The sequence below is a fragment of the Lipotes vexillifer genome, unplaced genomic scaffold (genome assembly GCF_000442215.2).
Source record: "Lipotes vexillifer unplaced genomic scaffold, Lipotes_vexillifer_v1.1 scaffold120, whole genome shotgun sequence".
NCBI lineage: Eukaryota > Metazoa > Chordata > Mammalia > Artiodactyla > Lipotidae > Lipotes > Lipotes vexillifer.
Genome location: NW_006791240.1, coordinates 1,836,317 through 1,849,179, shown reverse-complemented (window position 1 = coordinate 1,849,179; position 12,863 = coordinate 1,836,317). Strand labels below are relative to the sequence as shown.

At 36.5% G+C, this 12,863-nt stretch overlaps 1 protein-coding gene across 1 annotated transcript in view; it reads left to right on the top strand.

Moving 5' to 3' along the window:
• Nucleotides 1-12,863, top strand: part of NBEA (neurobeachin) — a 640,668-nt gene that overhangs the window by 206,282 nt on the left and 421,523 nt on the right. Inside the window, 1 exon segment of the mRNA XM_007464249.1 lies at nt 11,649-11,657. Coding sequence (XP_007464311.1) covers nt 11,649-11,657 — 9 coding nt within the window.

Here is a 12,863-nt window from a genome sequence, read left to right as displayed (position 1 = left end):
TCAGCAGGGAGTGCAGCAGAACAGGTCCTAATTAGGGCTTTCATGAAATTAGCAGCTGACCAAGGAAATTGAATCAGGAAGAAAAATAGTTGATGGTGTGTGAAGAGTGCAGGTATCCTGTGAGATTAACATACCATCCCTTCTCTTTAATCTCTGATTTCCTCTCATGATTTATACCAAATTCTGATAAATTGAGAGTTATACGTGATGTTAAAAATACATTCTAATATTGAGGCAGGAAGAGGCTTTGTTTTGTTTTTTCCCTCTTCTATGCATTAAAGACTGACTTAATGTTTCATCCTGGCATTTTTCTTCATCCTATAAATTTTTTTATGTCTTATAAATTAACATTTGTTATCAGGAAATTTAAAAAATGTTATACTGAAATTTACTTTAAAATATAATATTGTTTTAAATTTTTCTGTAGAACAAAAATGACCTTTATAAAAAATTAGCAGTAGACATAAAAATTTGTATAGATTTGAAATATTCATATTACTAGTCTTCCAAATTTGAAAACTAGATCTCTATCAAAATAGAGAAAGTAATTAATGAAGTTTCAATAAACAATATGATTTAAATAATATGTCACTACCCCAAATTGCTTTTTTTTTTTTACATCTTTATTGGAGTATAATTGCTTTACAATCGTGTGTTAGTTTCTGCTTTATAACAAAGTGAATCAGTTATACATATACATATGTTCCCATATCTCGTCCCTCTTGTGTCTCCCTCCCTCCCACCCTCCCTATCCCACCCCACTAGGTGATCACAAAGCACCGAGCTGATCTCCCTGTGCTATGCGGCTGCTTCCCACTAGCTATCTATTTTACGTTTGGTAGTGTATGTATGTCCATGCCACTCTCTCACTTTGTCAAGCTTACCCTTCCCCCTCCCCATATACTCAAGTCCATTCTGTAGTAGGTCTGTGTCTTTATTCCTATTGCACCCCTAGGTTCTTCATGACATTTTTTTCCTCTTAAATTCCATATATATGTGTTAGCATACGGTATTTGTCTTTCTCTTTCTGACCTACTTCACTCTGTATGATAGACTCTAGGTCCATCCACTTCATTACAAATAGCTCAGTTTCGTTTCTTTTTATGGCTGAGTAATATTCCATTGTATATATGTGCCACATCTTCTTTATCCATTCATCCGACGATGGGCACTTAGGTTGTTTCCATCTCCGGGCTATTGTAAATAGAGCTGCAATGAACATTTTGGTACATGACTCTTTCTGAATTCTGGTTTCCTCAGGGTATATACCTAGTAGTGGGATTGCTGGGTCATATGGTAGTTCTATTTGTAGTTTTTTAAGGAACCTCCATACTGTTCTCCATAGTGGCTGAACCAATTCACATTCCCACCAGCAGTGCAAGAGTGTTCCCTTTTCTCCACACCCTCTCCAGCATTTATTGTTTCTAGATTTTTTGATGATGGCCATTCTGACTGGTGTGAGATGATATCTCATTGTAGTTTTGATTTGCATTTCTCTAATGATTAATGATGTTGAGCATTCTTTCATGTGTTTGTTGGCAGTCTGTATATCTTCTTTGGAGAAATGTCTATTTAGGTCTTCTGCCCATTTTTGGATTGGATGGTTTGTTTTTTGGTTACTGAGCTGCATGAGCGGCTTGTAAATTTTGGAGATTAATGCTTTGTCAGTTGCTTCATTTGCAAAAATTTTCTCCCATTCTGAGGGTTGTCTTTTGGTCTTGTTTATGGTTTCCTTTGCTGTGCAAAAGCTTTGAAGTTTCATTAGGTCCCATTTGTTTACTTTTGTTTTTATTTCCATTTCTCTAGGAGGTGAATCAAAAAGGACCTTGCTGTGATTTATGTCATAGAGTGTTCTGCCTATGTTTTCCTCTAAGAGTTTGATAGTTTCTGGCCTTACATTTAGGTCTTTAATCCATTTTGAGCTTATTTTTGTGTATGGTGTTAGGGAGTGATCTAATCTCATACTTTTACATGTACCTGTCCAGTTTTCCCAGCACCACTTATTGAAGGGGCTGTCCTTTCTCCACTGTATATTCCTGCCACCTTTATCAAAGATAAGGTGACCATATGTGCATGGGTTTATCTCTGGGCTTTCTATCCTATTCCATTGATCTATCTTTCTGTTTTTGTGCCAGTACCATACTGTCTTGATTACTGTAGCTTTGTAGTATAGTCTGAAGTCAGGCAGCCTGATTCCTCCAGCTCCATTTTTTGTTCTCAAGATTGCTTTGGCTATTCGGGGTCTTTTGTGTTTCCATACAAATTGTGAAATTTTTTGTTCTAGTTCTGTGAAAAATGCCAGTGGTAGTTTGATAGGGATTGCATTGAATCTATAGATTGCTTTGGGGAGTAGAGTCATTTTCACAATGTTGATTCTTCCAATCCAAGAACATGGTATATCTCTCCATCTGTTTGTATCATCTTTAATTTCTTTCATCAGTGTCTTATAATTTTCTGCATACAGGTCTTTTGTCTCCTTAGGTAGGTTTATTCCTAGATATTTTATTCTTTTTGTTGCAATGGTAAATGGGAGTGTTTTCTTGATTTCACTTTCAGATTTTTCATCGTTAGTATATAGGAATGCCAGAGATTTCTGTGCATTAATTTTGTATCCTGCTACTTTACCAAATTCATTGATTAGCTCTAGTAGTTTTCTGGTAGCATCTTTAGGATTCTCTATGTATAGTATCATGTCATCTGCAAACAGTGACAGCTTTACTTCTTCTTTTCCGATTTGGATTCCTTTTATTTCCTTTTCTTCTCTGATTGCTGTGGCTAAAACTTCCAAAACTATGTTGAATAAGAGTGGTGAGAGTGGGCAACCTTGTCTTGTTCCTGACCTTAGTGGAAATGCTTTCAGTTTTTCGCCATTGAGGATGATGTTGGCTGTGGGCTTGTCATATACGGCCTTTATTATATTGAGGAAAGTTCCCTCTACACCTACTTTCTGCAGGGTTTTTATCATAAATGGGTGTTGAATTTTGTCAAAAGCTTTCTCTGCATCTATTGAGATGATCATATGGTTTTTCTCCTTCAATTTGTTAATATGGTTAATCACATTGATAGATTTGCGTATATTGAAGAATCCTTGCATTCCTGGAATAAACCCCACTTGATCATGGTGTATGATCCTTTTAATGTGCTGTTGGATTCTGTTTGCTAGTATTTTGTTGAGGATTTTTGCATCTATGTTCATCAGTGATATTGGCCTGTAGTTTTCTTTCTTTGTGACATCCTTGTCTGGTTTTGGTATCAAGGTGATGGTGGCCTCGTAGAATGAGTTTGGGAGTGTTCCTCCCTCTGCTATATTTTGGAAGAGTTTGAGAAGAATAGGTGTTAGCTCTTCTCTAAATGTTTGATAGAATTCGCCTGTGAAGCCATCTGGTCCTGGGCTTTTGTTTGTTGGAAGATTTTTAATCACAGTTTCAATTTCAGTGTTTGTGATTGGTCTGTTCATATTTTCTGTTTCTTCCTGATTCAGTCTTGGCAGTTTGTGCATTTCTAAGAATTTGTCCATTTCTTCCAGGTTGTCCATTTTATTGGCATAGAGTTACTTGTAGTAATCTCTCATGTTCTTTTCTATTCCTGCAGTGTCAGTTGTTACTTCTCCTTTTTCATTTCTAATTCTATTGATTTGAGTCTTTTCCCTTTTTTTCTTGATGAGTCTAGCTAATGGTTTATCAATTTTGTTTATCTTCTCAAAGAACCAGCTTTTAGTTTTATTGATCTTTGCTATTGTTTCCTTCATTTCTTTTTCATTTATTTCTGATCTGATTTTTATGATTTCTTTCCTTCTGCTAACTCTGGGGTTTTTTTGTTCTTCTTTCTCTAATTGCTTGAGGTGCAAGGTTAGGTTGTTTATTCGAGATGTTTCCTGCTTCTTAAGGTGGGCTTGTATTGCTATAAACTTCCCTCTTAGAACTGCTTTTGCTGCATCCCATAGGTTTTGGGTCGTCGTGTCTCCATTGTCATTTGTTTCTAGGTATTTTTTGATTTCCTCTTTGAATTTTTCACTGATCACTTCGTTACTAAGTAGTGTATTGTTTAGCCTCCATGTGCTTGTATTTTTTACGGATCTTTTCCTGTAATTGATATCTAGTCTCATAGCGTTGTGGTCGGAAAAGATACTTGATACAATTTGAATTTTCTTAAATTTACCAAGGCTTGATTTGTGACCCAAGATATGATCTATCCTGGAGAATGTTCCATGAGCACTTGAGAAAAATGTGTATTCTGTTGTTTTTGGATGGAGTGTCCTATAAATATCAATTAAGTCCATCTTGTTTAATGTATCATTTAAAGCTTGTGTTTCCTTATTTATTTTCATTTTGGATGATCTGTCCATTGGTGAAAGTGGGGTGTTGAAGTCCCCTACTATGAATGTGTTACTGTCGATTTCCCCTTTTATGGCTGCTAGTTTTTGCCTTATGTATTGAGGTGCTCCTATGTTGGGTGCATAAATATTTACAATTGTTATATCTTCTTCTTGGATCGATCCCTTAATCATTATGTAGTGTCCTTCTTTGTCTCTTCTGATAGTCCTTATTTTAAAGTCTATTTTGTCTGATATGAGAATTGCTACTCCAGCTTTCTTTTGGTTTCCATTTGCATGGAATATCTTTTTCCATCCCCTTACTTTCAGTCTGTATGTGTCTCTAGGTCTGAAGTGGGTCTCTTGTAGACAGCATATATATGGGTCTTGTTTTTGTATCCATTCAGCCAGTCTGTGTCTTTTGGTGGGAGCATTTAGTCCATTTACATTTAAGGTAATTATCGATATACATGTTCCTATTCCCATTCTCTAAATTGTTTTGGGTTCGTTATTGTAGGTCTTTTCCTTCTCTTGTGTTCTTGCCTAGAGAAGTTCATTTAGAATTTGTTGTAAAGCTGGTTTGGTGGTGCTGGACTCTCTCAGCTTTTGCTTGTCTGTAAAGGTTTTAATTTCTCCATCAAATCTGAATGAGATCCTTGCTGGGTAGAGTAATCTTGGTTGCAGGTTTTTCTCCTTCATCACTTTAAATATGTCCTGCCACTCCCTTGTGTCTTGCAGAGTTTCTGCTGAAAGATCAGCTGTTAACCTTATGGGGATTCCCTTGTGTGTTATTTGTTGTTTTTCCCTTGCAGCTTTTAATATGTTTTCTTTGTATTTAATTTGTGACAGTTTGATTAATATGTGTCTTGGCGTGTTTCTCCTTGGATGTATCCTATATGAGACTCTCTGTGCTTCCTGGAGTGGATTAACTATTTCCTTTCCCATATTAGGGAAGTTTTCAACTATAATCTCTTCAAATATTTTCTCAGTCCCTTTCTTTTTCTCTTCTTCTTCTGGAATCCCTATAATTCGAATGTTGGTGTGTTTAATGTTATCCCAGAGGTCTCTGCGACTGTCCCCCGTTCTTTTCATTCTTTTTTCTTTATTCTGCTCTGCAGTAGTTATTTCCACTATTTTATCTTCCAGGTCACTTATCCGTTCTTCTGCCTCAGTTATTCTGCTATTGATCCCATCTAGAGTATTTTTAATTCCATTTATTGTGTTGTTCATCATTGCTTGTTTCATCTTTAGTTCTTTTAGGTCCTTGTTAAATGTTTCTTGCATTTTGTCTATTCTATTTCCAAGATTTTGGATCATCGTTACTATCATTATTCTGAATTCTTTTTCAGGTAGATTGCCTATTTCCTATTCATTTGTTAGGTCTGGTGGGTTTTTTTCTTGCTCCTTCATCTGCTGTGTGTTTTTCTGTCTTCTCATTTTGCTTATCTTACTGTGTTTGGGGTCTCCTTTTCGCAGGCTGCAGGTTCGTGGTTCCCGTTGTTTTTGGTGTCTGTCCCCAGTGGCTAAAGTCCCCAGTGACCTGGTGGAGGGGACTAGTGCCTGTGTTCTGGTGGATGAGGCTGGATCTTGTCTTTCTGGTGGGCAGGTCCACTTCTGGTGGTGTGTTTTGCGGTGTCTGTGGCCTTATTATGATTTTAGGCAGCCTGTCGGCTAATGGATGGGGTTGTGTGCCTGTCTTGCTAGTTGCTTGGCATAGGGTGTCCAGCACTGTAGCTTGCTGGTCGTTGAGTGAATCTGGGTGCTGGTGTTGAAATGGAGATCTCTGGGAGATTTTCACTGTTTGATATTATGTGGAGCTGGGAGGTCTCATGTGGACCAGTGTCCTGAAGTTGGCTCTCCCACCTCAGAGGCACAGCACTGATTCCTGGCTGCAGCACCAAGAGCCTTTCATCCACACAGCTCAGAATAAAAGGGAGATAAATTAGAAAAAGAAAAAAAAAAAGAAAGGAAGCAAGGAAGGAAGGAAGGAAGAAGAAAAAAGGAGGGAGGGAGGGAGGAAGGAAGGAAGGTAAGAGGGAAGGAAGGAAAGAAAGAAAGAAGGTAAAATAAAGTAAAATAAAATAAAATAAAAACAAATTATTAAGAAAGAATTTGTTTTTAAAAAGAAGAAAAAAAAACAGACGGATAGAACCCTAGGACAAATGGTGGAAGCAAAGCTATACAGACAGAATCTCACACAGAAGCATACGCATACACACTCACAAAAAAAAAGAGGAAAAGGGGAAAAAATCATAAATCTTGCTCTCAAAGTCCACCTCCTCAATTTGGGATGATTCCTTGTCTATTCATGTATTCCACAGATGCAGGGTGCATCAAGTTGATTGTGGAGCTTTAATCCGCTGCTTCTGAGGCTGCTGGGAGAGATTTCCCTTTCTCTTCTTTGTTCTCACAGCTCCCGGGGCTCAGCTTTGCATTTGGCCCTGCCTCTGCGTGTAGGTCGCTGGAGGGTGTCTGTTCTTCGCTCCGACAGGACGGGGTTAAAGGAGCAGCTGCTTCGGGGACTCTGGCTCACTCAGGCCGCGGGGAGGGAGGGGCACGGAGTGCGGGGCGGGCCTGCGGCGGTGGAGGCCGGCGTGAAGTTGCACCAGTCTGAGGCGCGCCGTGTGTTCTCCCGGGGAAGTTGTCCCTGGATCCCAGGACTCTGGCAGTGGCGGGCTGCACAGGCTCCCCGGAAGGAAGGTGTGGAGAGTGACCTGTGCTCGCACACAGGCCCCTTGGTGGCGGCAGCAGCAGCCTTAGCGTCTCCTGCCCGTCTCTGGGGTCCGCGCTTTCAGCCGCGGCTCACGCCCTTCTCTGGAGCTCCTTTAAGCAGCGCTCTTAATCCTCTCTCCTCGCGCACCAGGAAACAAAGAGGGAAGAAAAAGTCTCTTGCCTCTTCGGCAGGTCCAGACTTTTCCCCGGACTCCCTCCTGGCTAGCCGTGGTGCACTAACCTCCTGCAGGCTGTGTTCACGCCGCCAGCCCCAGTCCTCTCCCTGCGCTCCGACCGAAGCCGAGCCTCAGCTCGCAGCCCCGCCCGCCCCGGCGGGTGAGAAGACAAGCCTCTCGGCCTGGTGAGTGCTGGTCGGCACCGATCCTCTGTGCGGGAATCTCCCCGCTGTGCCCTCCGCACTCCCGTTCCTGCGCTCTCCTCCGTGGCCCCGAAGCTTTTCCCTTGCGCCACCCGCAGTCTCCGCCCTTGAAGGGGCTTCCTAGTGTGTGGAAACCTTTCCTCCTTCACAGCTCCCTCCCACTGGTGCAGGTCCCGTCCCTATTCTTTTATCTCTGTTTATTCTTTTTTCTCTGTTTATTCTTTTTTCTTTTGCCCTACCCAGGTACGTGGGGACTTTCTTGCCTTTTGGGAGGTCTGAGGTCTTCTGCCAGCGTTCCGTAGGTGTTCTGTAGGAGTTGTTCCACGTGTAGGTGTATTTCTGGTGTATCTGTGGGGAGGAAGGTGATCTCCGCGTCTTACTCTTCCACCATCTTCCCCATCCCTCCTGCTTATTTTTTATTTTATAATGAATATACAATAAAGATACTGACACTTTGAGGTTCTACTTCCAAAATTATTACCTGTGCAGTTTTGATCTCTGCAGTTTGGAATTTGAAACTGTGGTACTTATTTCTTAGACTGTTCTCAACAGACTTTGGAATTCATTCAGTTGTAGAAACTTTTCTTCCTTGTTTCTGTCTCTGTATTTCTGTTATTTTGGTCCATTAGCTGATTGTACCTATACCTGGTTGTACAACATAGCTAATTTTACGTTCTTTGAATAAATTGCTTCCTAATAGCGACAACCTTTTCTCCCACTTCCTACTGGGAGAAAACATGGTTGGTGTCAACTGTTGAGTAATATCTTCTATTACTTTATTGTATAATATTCTTGCTAAAAATTATAATGTAGTAGAGGGGAAGAGTTAGGAAGGAGGAGGTTGAATAAAGAAAGAAATGAGAACTGAAGATATGGAGCTTTTTAACTTAGATTTAAAAAAAAAAAATTTTATTGGAGTATAGTTGATTAACAATGTCGTGTTACTTTCTTTAACTTAGATTTAAAATATAAAAAGCCAAGGGCTTCCCTGGTGGCGCAGTGGTTGAGAGTCCACCTGCTGATGCAGGGGACACGGGTTCGTGCCCCGGTCCAGGAGGATCCCACATGCCGCAGAGCGGCTGGGCCTTTGAGCCATGGCCGCTGAGCCTGCGCATCCGGAGCCTGTGCTCCACAACGGGAGAGGCCACAGCAGTGAGAGGCCTGCGTACCGCAATAAATAAATAAATAAATAAATAAATAAATAAATAAATAAATAAATAAAATATATATAAAAAGCCAAAAGAGAATTTTGTATGGAATAAGTGAAAAAGGAAACACTGGCGATATACAGATTACCAAAGGGAAATATTGTCATGTAGATGCCTTTAGAATTTCAATCCTATATGAAGAGAGATAGAAACATTTGAAACTAATGTTTGAGTGATCTGCAGTTTTGTTTCGGTTTGTGGAGTTCTTCAGAATATTCATACATTATATAGAGATACATATTTAAGGAATAAATATGAGTAATGATGGTATGCAGTGGTTGACAAATTTATTCTGTGTATGGATCATATAGTAAATATTTTCAGTCTTGTGGGCTATATGGTATCTAACTATTGACATTTGCTGTTGTTTGCAAAAGCAGCCATATATCATAACACAGAGGAGTAGGTGTGGGTGTGTTTCAATAAACCTTTATTTATATTTGACTTGTAGGTCCTAGTTTGCTGACCACTGACTTACAGCACCATTTTTACATAAAATACAAATGTCATAGCGTAAAACTTCATTACTTACTCCTGATCATTAAAAATTCAATAGTTAGAGCTTAAGATAAATTCATTTTTCCTATTAAATAAGAGCTTGCATTTGACTTAATGAACATTTATTAAAGTTTAATTTTTAACACAATTTCACTGGTGGTTGTGATCATTATGTTTTATTAGAAGATTTGTAACTTTTCCCATGCAGCCATACTAAATATTTTTAGCATTTGACACATCTAATGTTGAAATTGTACTTAATTTTGAGTAGGTAAGTAGAATGCTAAGTATTCGTTATAATTTCTATTAAAAGCTCAACCCAGGAAACTGTCTTTTCCATTTCTCAGGATAAGTGTGGATCTCAGATAATTTGCTCATTTTCATCGAAAGCAAACTTTTGTTTCCCAGTAATCAGTGAGACTCAAACACAATTTTTCTTCAAGTTATGATTTAATTGAAGGCATATGGGTTTTAGCATAGGATAAATGTGTATTTTAACCTGGGTTCTACCACTTACTAGAAATGATGTCAACCTTAATTTCATTTTAATGGTGTTAATTTTACTTATCCCACAGGGAGTTTATGAAAATTTAGTTAGGTAATGTCACTAGATGGAGATGACTCTTACTGAATGTTTCCCTCCTTTACTTCCTTTTGGAACTTTTTATTCAGTGATGGAATGATCTTCCCATTTATAGAGTAAGCCTGTCACACTCAGAATTTTGAAGTTTAAAATAGGATATTTGAACCAAGTTAGTTACTATGGGTGATCCATTTTGATGGCAAAAAACTAAAATGGTGTAGTCTTGTCTGTTCTCTCCATGGCATTGGCATAGTGGTGGTTTATTTTCTGCCCTGGGACCTTATATGAATACAGTAATCCATACTAAGGATGACATTTGTGTATTGCTGTTGCCGTACCATCACGTGAGAAAATTTGAGCTGTTTTATCTTACTTGTACGGAAATATTTCAGTGGAAACTTTAAGGAAAAAGAGTACAGATATACAGATATTTGTGTTATAATGCCACCTCAAACTTAATATTCATTGAAGAAGCAGTACTCTATTGGAGTTTCAGTTTTACCTGGATTATTTAAAATGTTATGTAGCATAGAAAATATTACATAGTTTCAAGTCTCTAAATTAGACCAATAGTTTTAACTTAAGTAGTCAGGGGAAAGAAATAGAACTCTTCCTATGTAGGTTGACCAGTCTTTGATTTGGAGAAGGAGCATTATTTTTGTTACTGTTGTTGAGGTTTTGAAGTTAATGTTTCTATGACTAGTCAGTTGCATCCTCTCATTTATTTTCTATACACTGTTCAAGTTGGTCATGAATGAAAGCAAGGAATTGGAGAAAAAAATGAAGATAAACAAAGAACATGGATCAACTACAAATTGCATAATCACTTAATGATTTTAAGTTGACCATTTTGGTCAACAATCCAGAACACTGAATGTTTAGAATTTCATTCAGTGTCACGTATGGTTTCATTTTCTCTGTTGATAGAAAAATAATAGAGACTGATATTGGCTTTCCTAATAGTTTCATAATCCTGAGAAAGAAGAGGAACTTTTTATGTCAAAAAATGATGGCAAGGACTTAATTTAATTTATATTTTCTTACAATTATTAGAAAATGTAACTAATAGACTTGGGAAAACTACTAATTTTCTTTGTGTTTTGTTTATCTCATAACACTGATTATATTTTAGTATTCTTAGGGTGCTTTTATATGTTCTCCTGTACTACTTGAAAATAGTTTATTTTGAAATTTATGCTCACGTATAATGTCAGAAATCAAAGAATAAGAATAGTTGTTGACTTTTATTATGAAACTTAATTCTATCCAAAAATTTTTAATATACTGAATATAATTCTTAATAATACTCTGAAACTTAGGACAAAATCTATGCAATTATCTTAGTACACATGCGACCTCATTTAGTGTATCAGTAAGTTCTTTTCTAGCAAGGGAAAGTGGTTTTTAAATTAGAATCTCTCAAATATTTTATTATCTTATTAATTACTGGGGATTTTGTTCTATAGGAAGGGCTCCAAATATTTTAGGAAACAAAATAGCATGATTCCTTAATGAAAATTCTAGAAGGTTGGTACAGTTTATTTCCTAAGTCATTTCTGCTTAAACTGGTAGTGAGCTAAGGCTTTTACAGAGACATTATGTTAGTTTAGTTATTAAAATGTTTCCTTGGTCATCTTCTAGGAAAAGATAACTTATTTTGTAAAATAGAGTATGCATCATTTCTAATATATGAACTATATTTACATATATATTATTTGGGCACTTACTCTAATGAAAAAAATAAATAGAAGTCTATTTGATATTTAATCTTAATCATATGTAATTTATAAAATGAATATCTCTTCTGAGAATTTTTGCTTTTAATAAAATAATCAAATATACTTTTAATATATTATTTTGTGTTTCAATTTTACATTGTATTTTCATTTAATTTTAATAATTTGCTTTTCTTGTACTTTTTTGGTCTGTTGTCTGTTTTGTCTAATGCATGTCCAGGGTTCTAAGGTTAGTATTACTTCAGTAATTTTCAGGTTTTCAGTTTTAAATTTTATTTTTGCTTATTTATGAAATTTTTGACTTGGTTATATTTTGAGTTTCCATACCATCTAACATTAGGCATATCTTTGGTATATTTAAAAGATTCATTAGAAGGATTATTTTCTCAGTGCACTGATGAACTACTACTTTATTATTCACATTAATCTTTAGACTAAACTATCAGAATATAATGAATACAATAATATTTCAGTCATATGTACAATCAGATTTTAACTGGTTCCAAAGAAAGGAAATTGGTTGGAATATATGTTAAGATTTAATGATAATCATATGTGGGTGATCTTCATTTTTAAACTTATGCTATGATGTTTATATAACATTTCATCATATTTATAAATTACTATTATATAGAATTAATAAGAACTCCCTTTTAGGTTATTGGTTAAGAATGCTTTTTAGTTTAAAATTTTATTTTGTTTAGTCAAAAATAACAGTGGCAAATTTCATGGATGATTAATAATTCTGTTTATAATTTCTGTTTATAATTTACTCATTTAAAAATGAAAACATTTTGAAGCTTAAGCCTTGTACACCGCAAAATATTTCAAAATAAAATCATTAACTAATAAAATGAGTTAGAGTTCCTGTAATTTTAGTAATTCAAAATGATGAATTTCTTTGAGAATACATCTATAGATATCCTAAAATTCTAATATTTTGAAAAGTTTTCAGAATGCTTAATGGACCTAAGCAATGGCCAGATCTTCCATTCCATTATAAAACACTTATATTGATAAGTGATATTTTAAAGGGAGATTTTATATAAAATTAATTTTTAAACTTTTATTATAAACAATTGTGTTGTGGTCACCGATTTTTAATTCATGCTATGAAATGATGCTGTATATCAGTGAAGTGCTAGCAAATGAGGAATCTTTATTTAAAAAATCCGAGTAATGAATTAATCATTTCTTTAGGTCATGGATACCGAATTGGCATAATGTTGTAAATCAACAATTGAAAAAAAAATGTTTGTCTATTTCCAAGCTCCTCTTAGAGAGAATGATTTTCACTCTATTTTGATGTTAAATAGAAGGGAGAAAGGTTGTTACATTTTATACTCCATTTATAATCGTTTAGTTATAAAAGTGCTTGCAGTAGCCAGCTGTCTCTTTTCTTACCCATGTTGTACACAAGAAGTGTTTAAGAGGT